Raw genomic sequence first — 24,832 nt, 5'->3', positions numbered from 1 at the left:
CGTTTCCATTAAATAGTTTTCTTTAGCCAAAGACATCTCAAAAGTATAGCTATTAGCCCTTGGAGGCTTGGATTTCTCTGCCAACTTTACTAATAGGATGCTACTTATCAAATAGCTCTTCTAGCACTGCCCCCAAACAAATCAGTTCTTGGCAAATTTAGATTTGATAACAATTTGACAAAAAAATGAAAAGCGAGTCTTTTTTTATTTGTAATAATAATAGTTATGAATGCTGCAGGAGTTTGACAGAGGGAGGGCAATAGAGAATGGACAAGTTCATCTAGAAATCTTAATAGTGAAGCTCATGAGCTGAAATGATGCTTCAAATTTATGATGATTATTAGAGGTGCTGTTATTTTATTATTTTTCCCATTCTCCTGGTCATCCTTGCTTAAGCAAAAAGGCTAACATAAAAGGGGCATAAAATAATAATGGCTAACAAAACCACAGTTTAAGGAAAAGGAGAACCAATGTGGGATCTGCCAATAAAAATGTTCCTTCTCTTTAGGGCTGGTTAACCAACTCAAATGTTTCTATTGAATTACTGGCAGACAACCAAGTGAACAGTTCACATCTCCCCATAATCACAGACACCATTTATTTGTAATAGACACTCAAACTTTATAATTATAAATGTTAGGCATGGAAAAGAACTATTAGGTCATTCCTTTTGGTTTAACTACATCAGGATTATTCCAGAAAAAATCAGAAAATTCTAGTGCTTTGCTGAAAAATTTTCTACAGAAATGGAAAAATGCTTTTTTCTCAAGAAAGGCTTTCATTCTAGATTCAGAGTTACACATGTTTCAGTTTCTTTTTCACATTGTATTTTCATATTTCTTGTACATTTCTGGGTATAATGAACAGTCCTATTATTTATTCAATTATCGATAATTAAACAATTTAATGTTTAAAATATGGTGGGTCCTGCCATGGTTACAGCAGCTGTTTGTCACTGTCAACAGCTATAGATAGAACAGCATCTTTTTCTTCTTACGTTTTGCTTAAGTAATTTTCTGTTTTCCTATAAATCATCATCAGGAAATACCTAATAGGAAACTAATAATACCCAACTATTAAATACTTAATATACCAGGCATTTTTCTCAATTTTATGTATTAGTAATGTCTTACTCTATTGTCATAAAAGCTATAAAGCAGGAGCAATTATCAATGCCATTTTAAAAATGAGGAAACTGAAGCAGAGAGAGGTTAAATAACTTCCCAAAGTCATACTGCTAGTAAGTGGAGGAGCAACAATTGAGAGCCAGGCTCTTTTATTACAGGAACTGTCATAAACAGAGGTAAATATCATGCAGAACATTTTTAGAGGGAGTAAACTCCTTACTAATTGACAACAGAATAAAGAAAATTCTGAACAAAGTTGTATAAACTGAGAAACCCTAACCCAGAAGATAGTTGCAGAATCTGATTAAACATATGGTGAAGAGTCCAAAATATAGAAGAAGAAAAACTACTCCCTTGGTCAGCCACATATTGAAAAGAAATCAAAATTCCACTGTATCAGAAGCCACAATATTTCATTCATGCTATTTTGTATATAATTACACTTAGGTTAATTGCATAGCTTTCAATGGCGATTTTATGAATCATTGTATTTGTATGCCAAGTTTTTTAAAATTTACATTTTCAAAAAAGTGTAGGAGTTTTAATTCATTGTTCTAGATGGAAAGAAAAAATAAAAGGTAGAACCATGTGGCTTGGTCTACTGGACAGTGCAAACAGACACCTATTAAGAACCACCACACTCAACAGAATATTTGGATCAAAGATGAGGCCTAAAGCTGAGATCATTTGTTCAAAGGAAAGTATTAAAAAACATTTCAATTTTATTTATTTATTTATTTATTTATTTTATTTATACAAGCACTGGGTACATTCAGAAGCACGGGAGGGTGAGAGAATTTACCAGAGCCAGAGCGGGGAGCAGAGCAGGCAGAAGGACCGAAGTACACTGCTGAGGGGAGCAGCGGGCGGCAGCAGAGGTCTGCGCGCCATGTGGGACCCTCCTCCGGTGGCCGGGGAGCAGCTGGGGATCGAACCGGCGCCCATTTCACTAGGGCCTCCCTGGTGGCGCAGCGGTTGAGCGCTGGGTTGCAAAGCTGCCCGCAGCCTCTGCAGCGCCAGTTAGATCCCCGACTGCCGGCGAGGGTTCCACATGGCACACAGACCTTTCCTGCTGCGCCCGCTGCTCCCCTGAGCAATATATTTCGTCGGTCTGCCTGTTCTGTTCCCCACTCTGGTGAATTATCTCACGCTCCCACGCTTCTGACTATACCCAGTGCTTGTATAAATAAATCAATCTTTAAAAAAAAAAATGAACAAACAAACAAAAAAAGATCTATTTCTGTTTAAGAATACCACATATAATACCTTATTTTCCCCAATATTATCTCCATCCTTCTTCCACTTTAGTAATTACTTTAGATCTTAATTTACTTTTCTTTTCAACTCTATCACCTACTATTTTCTGGGAATAATTACCAGACCTTTTCGAATCAAATGATTTTATTCTTCATCACCCATCTTTATTACTTAACCTCCAAAATAGCAAGCTTTGCATTTTACCACCTGTAACAAAAATCTCATCTTATGCCTCTTGCACTAGCTTGCTCCTAAGAAGCGTATTTGCGAAGTTTTTCCCCCCATGCTAATATGCAGAACCCTATCCCCTCCTTATTCTCTCAGCACTTATCAATCTAGTTCTGGCTTCAAGTATTGATCACTTCCCAGAGCAGATGATCTGTAATGCTATTCTGAAAGGTTAGAATCTCTTAACCCTGCACTATAGTTGAATAATTCATAAGCAGAAGGGAAACTCCAAGATTTGCTCTTCAACTTCTGGGCTGTTGTCATGATACCACAATAATCATATCCCAGGAAAATTCATTCTAAGTTATCATGGCAAGACCCTCTTCTGCTCTCTACTTCTGGCATTCTACTTACTGATTGTTCAAGTAGCAGAAAGAAGTGGTGATGTTACCTTACAGTGCTAGGCTGGCTAAGAAGCTTGTTTTTTGTTTTGTTTTGTTTTTTGTTTTTTTAATGCACAGAAGAAGGAACTAATAGAAAGTGATTACAAAGGACAGCAACACTAAAATCTGTGCTAGAGATAAGAAACTAGTCTTATCAAAGAGAAAGGCCATCTTCTCTGAGACAGAAGAGAAGATAACAATACAGATAACTGCTGAGGACAATAAGGTAAATGAGGAATCCCAGGGTAGACTTGGCTACATTAAAAGGTAAATAGGTCAATTAGAGAGAGGTGAAAGTTGGGAAGAATAAAGCAGATATTATAGGACTTTTCAAAGAGACATACTGTTCTAAAGAGAAGGAAACCAAAACATTACAAAGTCATAAAGAAGAAAAGCATCTATTATGAACTAACAGATATATACATGCTTCATGGCAATTATCTCAGGAAACCACAGAACATGGGATAAGTAGGAAAATGATGCACAGCAAGGTTTTGCTAGAAGTGGCAATTTTAGAAAAATTGGCTGAAGAACAAAGCAAAATATTGTTACAATAGGGATTAAATATATAGGGATTCATTATCCTATTCACTCTACTTTTGTAGAGAGGTACTTGTGTACCTTTGGCAATGTTTTTGAAATAACCTAGTCATCACATAACCTCAGGACCAATAGCTGACTTCCCTCAGTAAGCTCAAAAATTTGCCTGAACTTTCCAGAGAACTTTAGAAATTTCAGAAATTCAACTGATAGAGATACATATACTCTAGAGACTTTAAAGTTCAATGAAGAGAAGGCAAAAATAGTTCTATTTGACCAGGATTTGTTCAATATTTGTTTGAGGGCATGAGAAATAGCGCATTAAAATTAGGCTAAGTGTGTCACAGTAACAAACACAGTCAGAAGATAAAAGTAATGATGAAAAGTATTTCTACTAAGGGCAGGCCTGGAGAATAAGATTATAAGCACTTACTTCATCTCCAGAACTTCTTCCAAGTGTTTTCTTCTCTCTGCCCGAAGATTGGTCAAATGAGTTTCCTTTTCTGCCAGAGACTGCTGAGTAGAGGATAATTTTGCTTTCATGGACTCCAGTTCCTGCTTTACTTTCTCCATGGCCATCAGTAACTCCTCCACCTATGATAAATGTGAGAGAGAGAAAAACTCAGTATTTTCATTAATCAAAGTCAGAGGCATATGGCAATGGGCACCACTGGGGTCTACAAAACTGAAAACACTTAGAAAATTCTGTACCCTTTCTATAGATCTGACACACAGCAAGGAGGTAGAAGAGATAATGAAATAAATCTCTGACCATCTCTCCAATATAATTCTTCTCAGTTCAGGTTAGAAAAAACTTCATTTTCTTTTTGATAAACAAAAGGGCATATAACTTATCAGTTCAAAAAGACACCCTCTGTCACAGACATAACTGTTCAAAGAATTTATTTGGAAATGGTCCAGAAAGTCTCATGGAAATAACAATGTAAAGCACATAAAAATATAAGAAACAAAGTCATGATCAATATTTATAGAAGGATTTTAGGAAATGAAAGACAAATTCAGTAATAATAGATTCAGCATACATATGAGTCATTTTATTCAACCAAGCTAAGAGTTTTCACCATTAAAAAGATTTTATTTTCAAAGAACAGATTTTAATCAGCAATCAGCAACTGTGCCAGACAGGTAAAGTTCTCAAGGAAGGCAGGAAGAAAAATATGAGCAGAGAGGAGACAAGCAGTTAAAAAAAGACCTGAAAAATTACCAGGAAGGATATAGAGTGCTGAAACACAAGAAATTAAGAGCAAACTATGTACTTTATAAGCCATTTCCACTTCCTTTAGGTGATCCCCAAATCAAAATTTAAATTAACATGTTCATTGTCATTTAGAAGCAAAAAATATCCATTATTGCCAAAACTAACCTCAACCAGGTAATCAGTCAACTGCACCAATGCAGAGTTTATGTCAGGTTGCTGCTTGCCAAGAAATCATTTTGGTGATAACAAACTTTTCATGGTAGAGAAGTGGGGGGCAGAGGAGCTAGGGCATCTGCCACTTACTGAGTCCTACATAAAACCAATTTGTGTGACAATGAGAGCAGCTAGAGACAAAACTGTAGTCCTAACAAGTAAGGGTTGTTAGAAGTAAGGAGGCTGTTGTCCATTCCTGGGTAGTGCCTCACACCTAACCAAAGTCTCCCTGTTGACTGGTAACAGCTGTGGAACCCTGGGGGTAAGCAGATACTCCAGATTTTTTGATACCTGAGTTAATTTACTGTGTCTCCTTAAGATAAAGTGTTCACCATTTTCATAGATTCAGCTGCTGTAAGAATGCATATTATTATACAGATTCCTTGTACGTTATGGCAGTAGTCTGATATCTTCATTAGAAACTTCTCAATCTCTTACCAAAATGTTTTCTCACCTCAATAATAATCAGTGAAGTTAAGCATGTTTCATTTGTTTGGAACCATATATATTTCTTCATCCCTGAAACTCAGTCAAATCTCTGCTCTTCACCCACCCACCCCCACTTGTATTTCCTATTCTTGTTGATGTGGAAGAATTTTAAACAAATACAAATAAATGTACAGTAGTTTCCTCTTATAGCCACGGTTTCGCTTTCTGCATTTTTTGGTATCTGTGGTACATAGCCGTCTGTTGTGCCAGCAAGCTTAGAGTAGGTTCTCTACTGATTTGGGCAGATGGGTAAAGGAGAATCCTGGAGCCCTCAGTGGCTTTTTCAGGCTTTAATGATCTTTCTATACCAACTGCAGTGCAGCTACCAAGCGCAAGGCAGACAGGGGGCTTGGGGGACCTGGAGGCTGGTAGACCTCCTAGCCCCTGGCAGATCCTTACTCGTTCTTTGGGCTCTCTCTGGTGTTGTCTTGTGGCCCTGCCTCGCTGTAGTCATTTGTCCTCTTGTAACCATTCTGCTGTTTTTTGCCACACTCTGTGCTCTGTATGACACTGTCCTTATATCCCTGACCTCCTAGGCACAGGTGTGCACCTACGCATGCCCACACCATACTCCAGGTTGTCTACCAGGTACACATGCCCCAGGCCCAAGCTCCCAAGTGCCTCCTGGATTAGCACAATCAAGGCCACATGTGACAGCCACAGAGACCAGTGTGTAAAAGCCACTTTTCATTTACCCTACATCGTCTCCAAATAATCACATACAGTTAGATACTGAGAGACACATTCACATATTTTTTATTATAGTATATTTTTATAATTTTATTTTATTGTTATTGTTAATTTCTTACTGTGCCTAGTTTTATAAATTAAGCCATATGATGGGGTGTATATGTGTGTACATATATATAAACATATGTATAAAAATACATATATGAAAAAACAGAATATATATAGGGTTCAATACTATCTCTGATTCCAGGCCCAGTGGGGTCCTTGGAATCTCTCTCCCACAGATATGGAAGGACTACTGTATCTTCTATATAGCAACCTTTTATCAATTATATGTGTAACAAATCCCCTCTTCCAAGATTGTGGTTTATGTGTTCCGTTCATCATGGTGTCTTTTGATGATCAGAAATACTTCTGATTAATCTAATTGAATTTATTAAGCCTTTATTTTAGGATTTGTGCCTTTTATATCCTTCCCTATATCCAAAGTCATATAATATTTCCTACTCTAATAATGACTTCAGTAAGTAGATTGAATTAGTTGCCCCTATTATCCATTCTGCTGGAGTAACAGCATAGATCCACATCCTTGCCATGGCCTCATGGTGGGCAGAGTTTCATGACCTCTGATTTTGGCTACACGATCTGAACTGCTTCAAGCAATGGGATGTTAGCAAACCAGACACGTGCTAAGGCGTACACTCCCTGTGGTTGGGTCACATTTCTGCCATTGCCAAGAAAACAACATTCTGAGTAGTCACTGCTCTCATTTGAGTCCGAGAATGAACCACCAGGTTAACAGCCACCCCAGTCAACAACTAAAGCAGAGTCAACTACGCTAAACCACTTTAGGGAAAACAGGGTAAAATCAGTTTTTGTTTTTGCCTCCTGCCGCTAGCCTCTACAGCCTTCACCTGCAGTCTTGTTTTCTGCCCAGGTTTCATTGCCCACATGCAATATCATATTGGTGCCAAAGGCACTTGGGAGTGTGAGCACCCGGCATGTGAACTTGTAATTGCGGGGACCTTGCCAAGAAGTCAGACAGCACAGAGCACAGGTACCCATGAGTGTGGACATCCTGGAGAAATCATTACAAGGTAAGACAGATTAAGAGTGTGAGACAGAAAACACCAAAGAGAGAGAGCATGCAGATCACAGGAGGCTTCGGGGCGGGGGGCCTCCATTGATGCCTGCTTCCCAGCCCCCCGCCTGCTGTTCTGCCTGTGTTCAGGTCCTGGCTGCAGCACTAAAGGCCAGTCAAATCTAAAAAGGGCTCCAAGATTTCCTTTCTGCCTGAATCTTCAGTGATTCTGCCTATCCAGGGGCACCTGGCCTTGGCCTGGGATGGTCTGCCCTACACTAATTTATGTAAGAAAAAAATGTGTATTGTTAAATGATATTAGGGTTCTCCAGAGAAACAGAACCAACAGGATATATATTGAATATACTACGTGTGTATATGCATACACATACACACAAACAGACTGTATTAAAGCAAACAATACAATGCTATATTAATATAATTAGCATATTAATATAACATACATTGTAAGTATAATGAGCTTATATTACAAAGGCTTTTAAGTTTACCCAAAAGTAAGTAGTATAATTTTTAATAGATGTCCTTTATGAGGTTAGGGAAACTCCCTTATCTGCTAGCTTAGTTAAAAATTTTTAAATTATAATGCAAATTTTCTATATTTCTTAAGATAATCATGATTTTGCCCATCATTTTTTAATGTGGTAGACTATATATAGAAAGTTTTCTAGTGACACCATTCTTGATTCTTTCATATTTTTCTTTTTCACGTACATTAAGATTGACAATATCTTTTTTAGGGATTTTTTACTTTTATATTCATGGTTGAAACAGGCTTAAACTTTTCCTTTCCTGTATTAATATTGTCAAGTTGTGATATGAAGTTGTTCTAGCCTTAAAAATATGATGGTGACTCATTGATCCTTCTTATGTATTTTCTGGAACTGTTTCTACAAGAGTAAAATTATTTGGCCTTGGTAGATTTATTAGAAATAAGCACTATAATTCTTCAGGCATGAAATTTGTGGGGAAAATTTTTATCACAGACAATTTTTTTCAGATTTTCTTTTTCATACTTAGTGAGTTTTGCTAAGTTCCTTTTTCTGACATTTACTCATTTAGCCTAAATTTTCAAATATAGTAGTAGAGAAATGCCTATATTTTAATACACACAGTATTGAAAGTTATGAACCTTTTATCATTCTAATCTGTTCACTGGGCCTTCTTTATATATATATATTTTTAAGTCTCATAGAAAGTCAAGTTTTGTAGGGCTTTCAAAGGACCAGTTTGGGATCTGTGGATCCTTTATGAAAAGGAAGAGAAGGCTGGCTGATCTATCAGACTTTTCTCCTTGGCTGCAGTGGGCTTTTTCTTTTGTCCTGCCAATATACACAAATCAATATTCAAGTTCACCAGCTTATCAAGTATTTACCTTTGAATTCCCTGTCTATTCATGTCCTGACCTGAAAATTTCATACTCTCTCCAACTTATGAGTCCATATTTTATCAAGCATCTTCAACTGTTTCTGTGGATGTCATTTTCTCAGCATCCAGTGGGCCATGTTTACAGATATGCTTTACTTTCATTCCAAAATTTCTCTAACAGACTTTGCCTGTAGTAAAACATAATTTTCTTCAACATTACTTAATTTTCCCATTTGTGTGCATGCCAGGCCCTCAGGTACTTCTATCTTAGATCATACATCCAAGTAAGTTTTAAAGCATTTTAGTATTTAAGGAGAGAAAGGTACCATGAACCAGGATTTCCAACTAATCATCTCATTGGTGTTCTGGCTCCAAGCCAGGGAAACAGTTTCGAGGTTAATATGAAGTACTTCACTTTTCTGACTTTTTCCCAGTCCTGGAGAATACATTCTGCTATCTCCACTGGGGTACCTACCCCATTACATGTCTAACACACAGCAGTTCTTATGTAGCTTTGGACAGCATCACTGTGAAATGGAAGTTGAGAAGCAGAGAACTACACCACGGTCAACAAAGAAGAACTTCTCCACAATTTGAACATGTGCTCCAGGTCACAGCATGATTTTCAAAAGCATATGTTTTAAGACATTAAAAAAAGCCCAGGCCAGAACTGGGATTCAAGTATGTAACTTAACTGCCTCCAGTAACATATTAAGGAGAAAGCACGGGGCTTGAAAGTGTGCAGTGCCAGCAGGACCAGATGGTTTGCTTAAATCACAAGCTAATAAACTTTTACTCAGAATAAGAAGGGAACAAATTATGGCTTTACCACAGATCCATTTTCTTTAAGAAAGCAAAGCCATTGGGTGCTTCAGGTGCTGGCAAGACTGCATCTTCAAGTTTCCCACCTTCTTCTGTTCCACAATCAAGAGCAAAATACTTTTTTGTAATTTCCAAGATGCTTATGGAAAATCTTGTTATAGCTTTGGGAGGCTAAGAGGGTGTAAGTCTCCAAAGGGAAAAAACGATGAAAAGAAAAAAGGAATGTTACAAAATGATTATCTAGAGGCTAAACATTCACCATCATTTTTCTTTCTTTCTTTTTTTTTTTGTTTCCAGTCAAGTAACGCCCTTCCCTTCGAAGTAGGGAAAAAGGGATGGAGGGATGAGATCTAACAATGTTCCTAGCTTTGCAATCACAGAAGGCTCACCATCAGATTTCATTTAAGAAGTACACTAGTCTTTATTTCTACAAAAGTCTAGATTAAGACCCACTCTGTCTTAACATTATCAAAAGGGGGGAGGACCAAACTTCTGAGTTGAGGAGCTATTTTGTATTAATGTGACCATACAAAATATATACACATATGAATTCTAGCAATCTTTCCTAACAAATTCCTTCAGGCAGCTTCACAATTACTACTAATGAGAATCTGAATTTACAGAATTATTAAAAGTGCTTTGTGCTAGTATTTATACTAGAAATCTTCTTTCCCCAAAATGTTCTTTTCTTTTTGTCAATGCATGTTAGTTCTTTGACAAGATATATATGCAAAGTATAGTATTTTATGAGTATGTAATAGCTATAGCCATTATAATAACAATAACAATGATGGACGCAGTAATAACAGTAATAGCCCCTTGCATTATCTGAATATTGTGAGGTGTTCTAAATGCTTTACAAGTATTGTCTCATTAAATCCTCTCATTAATGCTGAGGTGCATATTAGGTATTATTATTCTCATTTTTACAGAAGAGGAAACCAGTTTAGAGAGTTTAAGTGCCTTACTCAAAGTCAGAGGAGGCAGAGATAGGATTCCATCATAGTCAGTCACACTCCACTGTAGTCACAGTTAATGCTGCTTTGCTGCAATGTATTAGTGTTTAGTCCTGAAACAGTTTTCCACAATTATATCTAAAGAGTTACCCTAAGGAGCATTGCTATGCTGTATAATTTCTGGCCACCAATTACAGTATGGGGAGGGGGATTCCTCACATCAACAAATAGTCTGGTCATGAGCTGGAGGTTCAAGGATTCAACTCAAGTCTCACACTAACTTAGCATCAGATCTGCAGGTTAAGGGCTGTCTCACCAGGCCACCTTTCACCCTACAGCGCACACTTCTGAGAGCAGCCCCAAATTCAGGTTATCACCTGTGCTTCTGACCAACCAGCTGTAGACTGAGGTTCGAATGACCTCTTCCTTGGACTTCTGATGCCAGCTGCAAATCCAGAGCGTTCTGTGCTTCCGACCAACCGGTTATATGTGAAGTTCCCAAAACATCCTCTACTCTTTAAGTTCATTCATTTGCTCCAGTGGCTCATAGAACTCAGAGACACATTTTACCTACTAGATCACTAGTTTACTTATTACAAATGATACAACTCAGGCGCAGCCAGATGGATGCATAGGTAAGGTATGTGAGAAGGGGTTCAGAGCAAAAGTCACCCTGTTAACATAACACAAAATATCTTTATCATTATCAACTCTCAGGAAATTCCAAGGCTTATGGGAGCTGTAAGCCAGGAATGCTGGACAGGACCAAGTATCTTTTTCTTACAAATCACTAATCACACATGTCCACTTTTATATCTTTCTCTTCTTCCTTTCACTCCCTTCTCTATCAACTCCCCAAAATATTTAATTCCTATCATATGGCAGGTACTATGTGTCATACATTGAAGACGTAACAGAAAAGGAAATAGACATTTTCCTATCACTCTAGAGGTTAGAGTCCATAAGAGATAGTCATTAATAAAATTCATAAAGTATGAATAGTGTTATAGGATGCCATGAGAACGGGAATGCTTTGCGGGCATAGAGAAAGCTTCCCAAGAGAAGCAAGGAGCAGAAGGGGAGGAAAAGGGCATTCTAGCCTACAGGCTCAATACACATCGAGTAGCCCTGAAGTGGGAAAGCACATACTTACAAGGCACAATAAAGACCAAAGTGGGCCTCCCTGGTGGCGCAAGGGGTTAAGCACCGCACTATGAAGCAATCCGCAGCCTCTGCAGCACAAGCGATCCCAGCTACATGGCGAGGCAGACCTCTCCTGTCTTGACTGCTGCTCCCCTCAGCAGTGTGTTTCAGTCAGTCTGCCTGTTCTGTTCCCTGCTCTATCTCTGGTGGATCTTCTCACCCCCTGCATCTCTGGCCTGTGCCCCAGCTCTGGTATGCATAAATAAATAAATCTTTAAAAAAAAATAAAATAAAGACCAAAGTACCATAAGCCCTGAGAGAAGGGAAGAAGGGTGCAAATATGGCAGGAGAGGGAGGTAGGGACCAGATGAAGAAAGAGCTTGCAAGCCATATTAAAGATCTGGCTTTTTTCCCAAAGGCACAAAGGAGAACTGACTAAAGGATTCAGAATGTCACCATCAGAATTAGTAAGTAACAGACCAAGTAATAAGTTGAATAGAGGGGAAAGCAAAAACTGGAATAAAAAGGGAAGCAAAGACAGCATTAATGGGTTAGGATAAAGCAAAAGGAGATAAAGGAGTTCAAATAATGTGGAAAAACATTCAAAGTGGGGATACTTGAGTAAGAAAGTAAAAATGACCAGAAATTGTGAGTAGAAAAGAGATGCTGTAACAAGTGAATGTGGACCAGATTTACAACAAGGTCTAGGATGTTGGATAAGGAATGAAGTCATTGCAGGCAAAGGCCCTTGGAGAAGAAACTGATGACAGTAACAGATGGCTTATCTATATAGATTCTAATATCAGTGCAACAGAAGTCTACAAAATTATAGCTGAATGGCATGAGCCTTAAAGATTTTATAAGATGGTGATAAAATAATGGTTTGAAGGTGTTAACAGGAAACGTGAAGGATGATAGCCCTACCTCGAATCCTAAGATTAAGAATAAAACACATAATCAGAAAGGGATATTGGGAGTTGCCATGGGAGAGGTCAAATTACACTTCAGGTAAAGAGGGTGAAAGATGGCTTAAGATGGAAATTAAGAATTTTTGTGTTATGGTCTGGCACAGAAAAGATTAATAAATATTTATTGAATGAGTAAAGACAGATGTATTTGTGACTTATGGAGACTTAGCAGGGAGATGTAGAAGAGAGAAGAATATTCGGAGTGTTAGATTAAAGCAAGAAAGTACTTAACTATATAGGGATGGTGGTGCTGTAGAGCACAGATGATTGGGGGTTCAGATTTTGGAAAAGGTCTAAAAGAATCTGGGGCAAGAGGCACAGAGAAATTGGCTCCCCTCGGTTCTTTGAAGAGGGTGAACAGTGGGCCATAACTTCAAAATAAATGGACCATAACTTCAAAATAAATCAGATGCTACCAAAGTAAGAATTAAAAATCTTTACTTTCCTTCTAATCCCCATTTGAATGCATATGACTTATATGATAGCAGTGATAATAATTTTCTATTCTCTTTATTGAAAGTAAGATATTCTAAGAGATTATTGAGATAAACTAATGGTAACAGATCCCACTTATTTCAGCAGTATATTAATTTAGGAAACATCAGGTACTATTGCTTTTTTATTCCTGACTTTATGAAGGTTCCAAGTATAAGCAGGAATCAAAGATACAATACTGGAAAAATAAAATGTATTTCTACAATTTAACTTTGGGAGTCACTAGATTTCATAACTTTTATACATTGCTGAATTTCTCCAATAAATCAATTCTGCCAGAGGTTTGTGAAAATGAATAAAATCACCAAACAATACATTAAATTAATGTGCTCTGTAAGTGAGGAATTTACAGAATGTTTTTACCATCTCTCAGAATGTGACTCACTTTCCCATAGAGGACTTAACTATGCTGAATATTGCTATAAAAGCGTATGGTTTATAACTATCCACACACAGCTAAGACTGACTTGTAGAGAAGGTAGACTCACACTGATTGGCTGTCTTCCTTCACTGGCAACAGCCTTTAAGTTTCCAGTAATATTATGCGGTGGGAACAAATCTTCTTCAAACTGAAGATAAATTTCAAAAGAATGGAAACATGACAATGTGAAAGAAATGCTTCCTTTTCAAGTCATCTCAGTTTTCCCTTGCTTTTTTTAAAGTCAACTCAGGAGGCTTGGGTAGATAAATCCTATAATAAGCACTCATCACTCCAAAGAAGAGCTGGAAAAATCAGACACCAATAAAATGTGGGTACACATTTTCAAAAGCAAAACAAATGTGCTCCTGTTGCTCTGATGCTTATCTTGTGTCACTTAGGTTGGAAGTGGCTTTAGACAGGGCAATGTCGACATTGCTGTTAATTCTATGTTGGTGAGTTTTCAAAAACAGCATTAAAATAAAAAATGTAAGTATCAAGTAAATAACGACTGTTTTTTCAGAAGACTGCTATTTGATAAATATCTTCTGTAATTTGTCTATTTCAACAACTAACAGGTTGTACTAGAATCAAGTAAAACAAAAACAGTAATCACTTCTTGGGGCCACATAAACTGCATGGCTCTTCTCTACTTCTGAAAGAAAGGACAGAAATAATCAAACTAACATATTTTCTTTCTGTACAGTGGTAACAAGGACGCGGCAACCATCATTTTACACATTCACGCATCTGGGTCTAAGATGTCTTTATATTTCATTACAGTTTGGGATAAATGAGTATTTCAAGAAAAGATGTGCAAATAGAAGTGGAATGACAGGACAACAGGATAACGTGTTAGGTGGACTATATAAGTTATCCACATTTTGAAAGGAAATTTCCTTCTTCCTTGAAATTATTTGGTCATTGCAAACGGAGAAAACATTAATTGTATTTTATTACAAAAACAGTAACTCAGGCCTCCCTGGTGGCAAACGGGGTTAAAACGCAGCCTATGAAACTTCCGCAGCTTCTGTAGCATGAGTTCAATCCCCGGCCAGGGAGCAACCCACGTGGTGCAGCAGACCTCTCCTGACTCCCCCACTGCTCCCCTCAGCAGTGTATTTCAGTCAATCTGCTTGTTATGTTCCCCACTCTGTCTCTGGTGAATCCTCTCACCCCCCACACCTCTGGCCTGTACCCCAGCTCTTGTATGCATAAATAAATAAATCTTTAAAAAAAAAAAAAACAGTAACTCAACTAGCGTAAAGTCACCAACAAACAACAGAGTATTTAGGCTTGAGCCCTCTGTGTAAGAACAAATTAACATTAAGAAAAAAAAAACCTTTCTTCTTTTTTAAACCCAGCAATTTCATTCCTAAGGCATCTACCCAAAGGATACAAAAACATTAATTCAAAAGGATACCTGTACCCGTATGTTTATTACAGCACTATTTAGAATAGGTAAGATAAAGGAAACAACGCAAATGCTCAAAAATAAATGACTGGATCAAAAAGATGTGATATATACACACAATGGAATACTATTCAGCAATCAAAAAGATAAACTTTCCTCTTCCCTTAAGTTTTCAATAACAAAAAATTTATTTTTATTAGTTAATAAAATTTTAACTAGAAATTTTAATTTTTTTTCACCTGCAATACTGGAAAAATAAATCAACCCACTGAATAGGGTGTTATTTCAGTAATTAAAGACATTTAGTGGTGAAAACACACATTGTCTCAATATAACTCTTATAAAAAAACACTGATATGGAGATGACAGTTATCTGACCTTGTCAGTCAAAGGAGAAAAGTAAAAGAGAAGATTAAATTTCTGGCAACCCAAGGGTACAAAGAGAAAACTCATAAGCATCATGTGAGTATAAGTACGTGGGGGTGTGCGCGCACACGCACACACAGACGGCTATTTATTTTGGCCGTAATAATAAGGTTCAACATTTGTATACTGCTTTTAAACATTACCAGAAACAGTGGGGTAATAATTTTCTTCATACAGGTAAAGACTACAGAGGTTTTTTAGAAAGATTATGGGACTTAGTGTAAATCACAAGTAATAAATAGAAGAAATAAGATCGCTTGACTTTTGGTTCATTGCACTTTATACTAGTCCTTATTGCCCCTTTATTCAATCAAATAGATGAAAATAAGAGGAAGGAAAAATGAGTGCCAAAATAGACCTTGGGACATGCCACACACAAACTGTTATACAGGATAAATCCTGCTGTGTATATTTCTCTGGGAAAAATATGTTTCCTAGAAAACATCTAGAAAGGTGCAGCCAAGGAGAACATAAACTGCATATAAAAATCAGTGGGAAGCCATCTGGCTCTCATGACTTCACCTTCAGCCATATCTTGGATGACTGCTTCTATCGTCAATAACTTGGTTTATCAAACTTCTCAGTAGGAGATAACAGAATAAGGGCCAAACACCCCACGAATTCATTACAAGCAAACTAAACATCATCTGTTATAGATGTGCCACAAAGATTCCAAAAGTGCTTCCCAGAGAAGTAGTGGCTATGCAGCTTAGACAGGAGCATAAAAACATGTCTACTTTGAAAACCAGTATCTGCAGACTGCTGGCACTCATTTCTGTGGTTTAATTTTGGGGTATGCCAAGGTTTTATTTCTTTTCCACTGCAGCTTAATTTTTTCATTTGATTATAGCTTCTGAAAACATAGATGTGGTCCTTCTGTTGCATAAAAAGTGAAAAATCAACCCTAAATTTAGAGACACAGATATTTCCTGAACTTCAAGAACAAGATAATCGTGCACTACATAATATTTTTTTTAAGAGTAATAAGTTACGACAACAAAAAAGACAAACACAAAAGCATTATTTAAAGATTTTTTTTGTTCACATAATCACATGTGGTTATTTACTGGAGACTTCAGTTTTCCTTCAGAATTTCTTTAGCTGTTGTCTACTGACACCATCTGGCTATATTATAGGGGAAATTACAGTGGCTAGAGCTATTGCCAAATCAATTTTCTAATTTTACGCAATGGGAAATTTTAAAAAATACAAAAAAAAAGTAAGGACAAAGGAATCTAAGGATACTTAGCTTTATCCTCCATAATACATAGAATGAAAGAAAAAAATTATTAAAACAAGCTCATGCCATTGACTTATAATGATTCCAGCTATTCCTCATTCTCACCTTTATCACATGTAAATCTGTATTTTTATTACCATATTATTTATAAAGTTTTGTTTCAAGGATACTGAACAAAAAGATATTTTTAATGGCTTTATGTGTTCAAAAAGAAAATTTATGCTGCTACCTTTTCCCTTGTTATTCCTCGATGTTAGTTAGCATTTTGGTCCTTTATTAAGAGTTTTAGTAAAACTGTCAGCTTGTCTTTTGCTTGTTTAATACAAAGATGAGATGATTATTTTGAAACAGCACCCAGCATAACTAGATAACATTTTAAATAGTAAAATGTAGTTTAAAAACTTAACTACAGTTACTAAAAGTAGAAAAATATCATTTAAACCACACAAATCAGCCTTGAGACTACAGATTTTAGTTGTCAGTTATTCTTATTACCAAGATTCAGAATCTAATTTTACTAAAGGAGCTAAAAATTACAAGGAGAAATTGAAAGAGTTTTAAAATCACAGTGAGAGTTTCATTTGCCATCTGATTCCACATTTGTGAAGGTGGCTACAACATTCACAGGCAGTTTCAATTTTTTGAACATTCATTCTCTGAGACATTTGAGTTTTGAAGGCTGTGTTATTTGAACACATTTGAGTAATTTCCATTAATAAGTGGAATGAAATGCAGAATAATATTGGGTTGCCATTACTACAGACTATATCATTCCTTTAACTTAAAACCCATTTCATACATCTTTCTAAGATCAAAAGGAGGAGAAGTCTAAACATGGAGATTTCTGCAATGGCAGGGTACAGCCATTTAACTTCTTCTTTCAACAAGCCAGAGATGGCAGAAGTCTCTTTGAAGTGGCAGCCCTGTTGGCCTTTGAAGTCCCTTGTCAATTGCAGAATGGCTCTGGTGGGGTTTGTTTTGTAACCAGCTGTCACCATGAAGGCAGACATGACGTATTTCCAGCAGTCTCACTTTGGGGTCTGTCAAGTGACTGATTTCATAACCAGTCACCATAACAAAGGAGATTCAAACTCATTGACACTGGAGCAAGAGTCTACAATGAAACTTACTAGATTCCTCTTGACAGAGTTTGATTTAAACACTGAACTGATTACACAATGGCAAAAAGAAACTGACTGTGAATTTAACTGTCACGTATCAGATCCTTGGAACATTAAAAATGTACTTTCCATATTTTTATCAATAAAATTTCTCACTTATAACATCTTTTTTTAAAAATGAAATATCTTTTTAAGATATTTGAAATATCTTAATATTTCATAGACCAAAAATGAAGACTTCTGCAGAAATCACTAAGCTGCTTTAAAAACACCAATTGGACTTTCTTATAAACTGAATGACTGTATAGTTCTGAGAAACATATTTATCTATAATGCTCAACAACTCACCTGAAAAATCCCCATCACTACTGACAATTAGTTTAAAGCTTACAAGGTTAAGTAAATAAAAAAAGAATTTAAGATATGCTAAGAAACTTTTATAAACTACAAATGTAGCCCATCATAGCACGATATAAAAGGAAATAATCTTAATAATATTATAAATCAATTCATAAAATGGAGAGAGATAAGACAAAACTTGAGTTTGCCAATGATGAGATGTATTAGTCCCACTAGATGGAAATAAAGTAGGATGTTTGTACAGATTTGATCACAGTTTATGTATTTTCTGTAGAATGTTTTGAATTTTTACATGTCTTTATGGACATAGCTTGTTTCTATTTCAGTACTGAAGCCTAGATGCTACCAAAGACTTTCAACTAGCTCCTACTATCAGTGACAAGTTCAGTGACAGTGGGGATAGAGAGCTGCACATCAATCCTATGAGACATAGAGTCCTCTATTTTCCACTAAAGGACAGGTCGGGAATGACAATGATTTCTACATTTTATTTTCCCATCTGGCTACCACACATTAAAATCAAGCACTAAACACAAGTTGCTTTCAAATAAATATCTATTCCAATTCTTTAAATCAACAATTCAGAAGTTGACTTTTTCTGGTCAAAGACAGTATTTCTTCAAAGTGCTTTTGTAAAGGAAATTACAACAAAGGATAAAAACATTACAATTCAAAATATTTCAGTGATGACTTTAAAAATCATAAAATTTCTATTAAACTTTATTATTTTTTTAAAGATTGATTTATTTATTTATACAAGCACTGGGTACAGTCAGAAGCGCGGGAGGGTGAGAGAATTCACCAGAGCCAGAGCGGGGAGCAGAGCAGGCAGAAGGACCGAAGTACACTGCTGAGGGGAGCAGCGGGCAAGGCAGGAGAGGTCTGCGCGCCATGTGGGACCCTCCTCCGTTGGCCGGGGAGCAGCCGGGGATCGAACCGGCACTGCAGAGGCTGCGGGCAGCTTTGCAACCCAGCGCTCAACCGCTGCGCCACTGGGGAGGCCCTAAACTTTAAAGTTCAGTAAATAAAGCAATGCTGCAGTTATTAGGGGTACAAACATTCAGGAAGTCAGACTCAGACTCCATTTATTTATTCCTTCATTCATTCAATAGTTATTGAATACCACTATGTACCAGGTATGACAGAGAGTATTAAGGACAGAATAAAAAACAAGACATAGCTCCTACCCTCAGAAGTTGCCTTTCTATTAGAGAAGCGAGAGTCAGTTCTTTTAAAGTGATAGATAATAATGATTGCATAAATAATAAAATAAATAGTACAGGGTGCTGCTGAAGAACATGACGGAGACACACACCTCAGACTTGGAAAATTAGAAGTGGTTTTATGGAAGAAGTAGAACTTATCCAGACAAGAAGAGAGGGTAAAGATGAAGACATTGCTTTATACTAAAGGAAGGTATAATTTCATGTATTTACAAAAATTAATTCATATAATATGCAGTTTTTACTTATTTAAAAGGAAATGAATAATGAAATCACAATTTGCAAGTGATGAAACCATAATTCTAGCAAGGCCTCTAACTCCAAAACCCACATTCCCACCAACTATGTCATCAAGCTTCCTTAAGTTCTAGAGTGGTCTTCCATACTACAGAAGCATAGTTTAAACTCTTTGTGCCTAAACCAATACATCTGCCTTTCTTGGACTTGATTCCCCTAATAGTCACTAAGCTAAATTTCAGCTCAGTAGGGTTAGAGTCTTTTCTCAGATGAGATAAAACAAAACAAACAAAACGAAATTCCTGAGAGAAAAACTGGTTTGAAGGTAGGAATCAAACCTCTGGATTTAGATGACTTCAGGTTGAAATGTCAGTGACGTAGTAAAGATATGAAGTAGACTGTTGTCACTTAGTTTGAATCTCAGAAAAAGAACTGAGCTGAAAATGTAAGTCTGACATGGTGATCATTCTACTACGGATAACATAGCTAACATTTCTTTAGCATAACTTCTTGTTCTTATTGTAAAACAATTTTTTTCCCTCATGCTTTCTTTCTCATCTCAGAAAATGGAACCACCACCTTCCCAGTGGTCCAGCAAGAAATCGGAGGGCCCCCTTGGTTTTTCTCTTTCATCTTTACCTATACGTGTATCCACCAAATCTTGTTAGATCTATTTCCAAAGACATTCTAAACCCATCAGCTTTCCTCTGTCTCCACTGTCACTAAGTAATTGACTCAGTTACTGCCCAATCTGCCCAACCTATTTTATTGTTCATATGATTTGAATTATTGGAATTCACATTTTTTAAAATATGCAAATAAAAACTTTCAAAACTGAGGAAAATGAATACTAAATGTAATCTTTATAAAGGCTCAACCTATAATTTTCTAGTAAATCATGGGTAAGACTTCATAATCTTCGATCAGGAATTTATATTTAACATACAAGCCAAATTACATCAAAATGGTAATTTGAAAAAATGAGTATCACTATCAAAAATGAACTTTTAAAAGAAAAATCAAAACCCATATGCAAATGTTAGTTATATTGTGAGGATGTACCATTATCGGTACTCAAAACATCAAAAAGTTCATTCTGGGAACAGATATAAATCCAGCTTACTGAGGCTCAAGAAAAAGCCCTGAGGGGAGAGCCCAAGGGACTATGGTGATGGTTCAAGGGTGATGTGTGGGTGGGAGTTCTATAGGGATTCTACCTGAGGGAAGAAATTAAATATTGTACAAAAATGACCAACAATGTAAGAAAATAAAGCCATAATGCTTTAAAAAAAAAAAGGGGGGCAAAAAACAAGGCCCTATTACATGCCAAAGGAATTTTTTTAAACCTTTAATTACAGCAGGTATAGCTGCAAATAGCTCCTTCGAAAAATAAATTCACTCTCAAACACTATCAGTGAAGATTAAAACATTCTCTTCAAGTGCCAATAGAAAAAGCATTTAAGCTTACAGCAACTCTGCTAAACTAAGAATATTGCCTCCTACCTCCAGGCAGTTCTGAGATTTGTGCAAGAAAACAAATTTTACTCTATGTCATTTTAAGAAAATGGGCTCTCACATTCAACAAAAACACAAAATCTGCCAAAATGTGAGCAGAGAGAAGTTTTAGAAGAAGAAAATCCAACATGGGAGAGGAAGAAAAAAAGCAAAAGTAAAAGGAGCCCTTGATTTTTCCTCATGAGATTATTCGCTTTCATCTCTGCATTTGCCAGCAGAGCTTAGAGGACATCTTCCTAGTAGATCATTACATTGCTTCTCAACACGTGGAGCCTGGGTTCAATCTGAAGCAGCCTGTGCTAGGAATAAGGAAACTAGGAGGCTGCGCTCCCCAAATTATAGAGTTATGTGAACCACTGGCAAATCAATAAAATTTGAGAAGAAAAAAACAAAGAAACTAAGGGGATCCTTTAAGAATATAGGAAAGGTATCAAGAAGTGTTTTCCACTGGGAGGTCTATATTTTATTTTTGTAAGAGTATGGTTCCCAAACAATTTTCCTTTGCTCTTTAAGAAATCAAAACAATTGTCTCAGAGGCTAAATTGTGCAAAAGGCAGATAATTTTTGGGCCTGAGAAAGATAGTAAGAATAGTGTTCTTAGCCAAAAGCTTCACCCATTTAAGATATTTCAAATAAACATTTGTAATTACCTTAGTAAATGCAATTAACACACCTAAGTAAAATCATCAGTTCAGAAGACATAAAAATATAAAAGTAAGCAAAGAAGAGAAAAATAGTACAGGAAGGGATAAAAGGGCATACTGCCTCAGAGGAACAAACATAAAAGCAGCTTCTTCATACCTTAAGCCACTTAAAGCCCAAATGACTGGTCTCATGCATTATTTCACTCAACAGCTTCAGATAGGCAGTGAGTAGCAGAATGGTGGAAAACAAGATAAAGAGGAAAGAGAGAAAGAAAAAAGCATGCAATTAAAGGCAAATTATATATAGCTACTTTGGAAAACTGTTTGGCAATTTCTTAAAAAGTTAAATATAGTCTTGCCATACAATGCAGCAAAAACACTCCCAGGTATTAAACATAAAATGTATGTTATACAAAAACCTACACATCAATGTTTATATATTTAATTATTGATAACTACTCATAATTGGAAGCAATAGAGCTTTTCTTCAATAGGTGAAGGAATAAACAAAACTGTAGCACATCCATACAAAGGACTGTTATTCAGAGATACAACAAAGGAACCATCAGGCTACAAAAGACAAGGAAGAGTTGAAAACGCAGTGGCTAAATCAAAGTACTTCAATCACACACACTGTATGATTCCACCTATATGAAATTCTGAAAAAGGCAAAACTAGAAGCAGGAAAAAATCAGGAATTGGGGAGATAGATGAAGAATGAAGACCTGGAGCAGAGCAGATTTTTAAGACAGTGAAACGATTTTGTGTGATACTGCAGTGGTTCACGCCTGAAATTATACATACTTGGCAAGACCCACAGAAAGCACCACACAGACAGTGAACTGAAACATAAAGTATGGGGCCTCCCCAGTGGCACAGCGGTTGAGCGCTGGGTTGCAAAGCTGCCCGCAGCCTCTGCAGCGACGGTTCGATCCCCGGCTGCTCCCCGGCCACCAGAGGAGGGTCCCACATGGCGCGCAGACCTCTCCTGCCTCCCGCTGCTCCCCTCAGCAGTGTACTTCAGTCCTTCTGCCTGCTCTGCTCCCCGCTCTGGCTCTGGTGAATTCTCTCACCCTCCCACGCTTCTGACTGTACCCAGTGCTTGTATAAATAAATAAATAAATAAATAAATTCTTGAGGAAAAAAGAAATATAAAGTATGGACTACCTACTAATAATATATCAATGCTGGTTCATTGATTTTAACAAATGCAAGATGTTGCTATCAGGCAAAAATGCAGGTGGAGGAAGGAGTATATGGGAACCCTGTACTTTCTGCTTAACTTTTCTGTAAACTAAAATACTGCTCTAAGAAAAGTAGCTTAGACCCAAAAAAGCAAGACACAACCAGTTCACACAATAATAACTTTAAAAAGAACAGAGGACAGTCTATATGCCATAATATGTCTTATTTTTTTAATAAACTTTTTAAAGTTGTTTTATTATTATATATTATGAATTGCCAAAAGTGGTATATGATCTCCGAGCGCAAGACTTGTCACTAAATAGTCCCAACACACAAATCTTTTCAGAAAGAAACGGAGGGGAAATATTTTGGAAGCAAAGAATACAAAGAAGGTAAAATCAGAATTAAAAAAACCCTCTCTTAACTTAGGATAACTGCCACCATCTCTTCTGTGAATTTCTTCACTACCCAAGCTCTTAAATTGTACATTAGGAAATATTTAAAGAGAAAAGACAAGGTATTTATCTAGCAACAGGGCACTGAAAAACACTCATTCTGTGAAATGATCAATTTTCCCTTCAGTTTTGCTGATAAATTTCAGTTTTTCTTTCTATACTCACCACTAACGAAACGATATACTCACATGTCACACCTTATGAGGGACACCCTTATGATACATACTACAGTACCTGCCTCCTTGCTATGCAGCTACCTTAACTCACAAGAGCACAGGTAGTCTATGAAAAGATTCATATTATCCTCTTACTGAATTCTTTTTACTGGTTAGTATTTACATTTCTCCAATAAACAGAGACAGGAAATAATCACTGAAAAATTAAATGGTACAAAGCTTTGCGTGAGAGAGATTCAACCTCATAACACACTCTCAAGGGAATCAAGATTAGAGCCTTTACTTGCTAAAACTATTTCTTCCATTCACACCCCCCATCTTTGGCTATTTTTTTTTTAATACCCTTTCAAAGCAAGGGTTTGGGGTCTAAAAAAAATGCAGAAATATATATAAAACAAGTGCCCCAAACAGCAGCAGTGGAACTCTTTAACAAGTCACCTCACAGCTGCAAAATGCTGATCAAGTACTCCAAAGTGTGGTGATGTCTATGTCCTTTGTATATGCTATTAACCGTAAGCTGTTAAAATTTTAAGTGCTCTTTGGAACAAGAGCACAGTCTAAAACAAACTATCTTCTGTTTAAAATTAACATCTTCAACACAGAAATGTTGTGTTTTCCCTTTCCATTTAAAAATCAAGATATGGGGTCTCCCTGGTGGCGCAAGGGGTTAAGACACAACCTATGAGGCTGTCTACAGCCTCTGCAGCATGAATTCAATCCCCAGCCAGCCAGGGAGCAACCCATGAGGCTCAGCAGACCTGTCCTGATTCACCGGCTGCTCCCCTCAGCAGTGTACTTCAGTCAATCTGCCTGTTCTGTTCCCCACCCAGTCTGTGGTGAATCATCTCAACCCCCCCCCACCACAGTTCTGGCCTGTACCCTAGTTCTTGTATGCATAAATAAATAAATCTTAAAAAAAAAAAAAACCAGAATGTAAAATATCTCAGTAATATTTAAAAAAATAAAAAATAAAAATCAGATGCATGATCATGTACTATATACATAAAAATTAAATCAGCCTTAATTATTAATGCCAATGTCTCTGCATGAACATGTCAATTCTTATACAACTATATTTTAATTTTTATTTAATTCTAGATCTTACACTTGATGAAGTGCTTCTGAAATCCTACAAACACAGATTATGTATTGTTTACCTAACCTATACTAGTTGGGTGTTACCTTCACTTAACCAGCAGCATTGCCAGTAACTATATAAAATCGCAGACCTGTTTTTCAGCATTGGTCCTGGCTGATTCCTCTTGTGCGAGCACCATTTCTCGCTCTGCAGTTATCTGTACACTTTCTCTTAGTGCTTCTTCCAGTTCTTCAATCCTGTCATCCTTCTTACGGAGACTGTCCTGGAAAACGATGGAAGACGGGTGAAGTAGACTAGTTAATTAAACCAAGGAGAGCCTATT

The 24,832-nt window shown here is 36.9% G+C and overlaps 1 protein-coding gene across 3 annotated transcripts in view; it reads right to left on the bottom strand.

The window, feature by feature from the left end:
* ERC1 (ELKS/RAB6-interacting/CAST family member 1) overlaps positions 1-24,832 on the bottom strand; it is a gene marked incomplete at both ends in the record, with an annotated part of 269,908 nt that overhangs the window by 122,464 nt on the left and 122,612 nt on the right. For all 3 annotated transcript variants that reach the window (XM_084254694.1, XM_084254695.1, XM_084254696.1), the window contains 2 exons: positions 3,969-4,129; positions 24,641-24,772. In XM_084254694.1, the coding sequence (XP_084110820.1) occupies positions 3,969-4,129; positions 24,641-24,772 (293 nt within the window). The remainder of the gene's footprint in view (positions 1-3,968; positions 4,130-24,640; positions 24,773-24,832) is intronic.

Source organism: Talpa europaea, assembly GCF_964194135.1.
Source record: "Talpa europaea genome assembly, chromosome: 15".
Lineage (NCBI taxonomy): Eukaryota > Metazoa > Chordata > Mammalia > Eulipotyphla > Talpidae > Talpa > Talpa europaea.
Note: the sequence above shows the minus strand (reverse complement) of the source record. Positions and strands in the feature narration are given on the sequence as shown.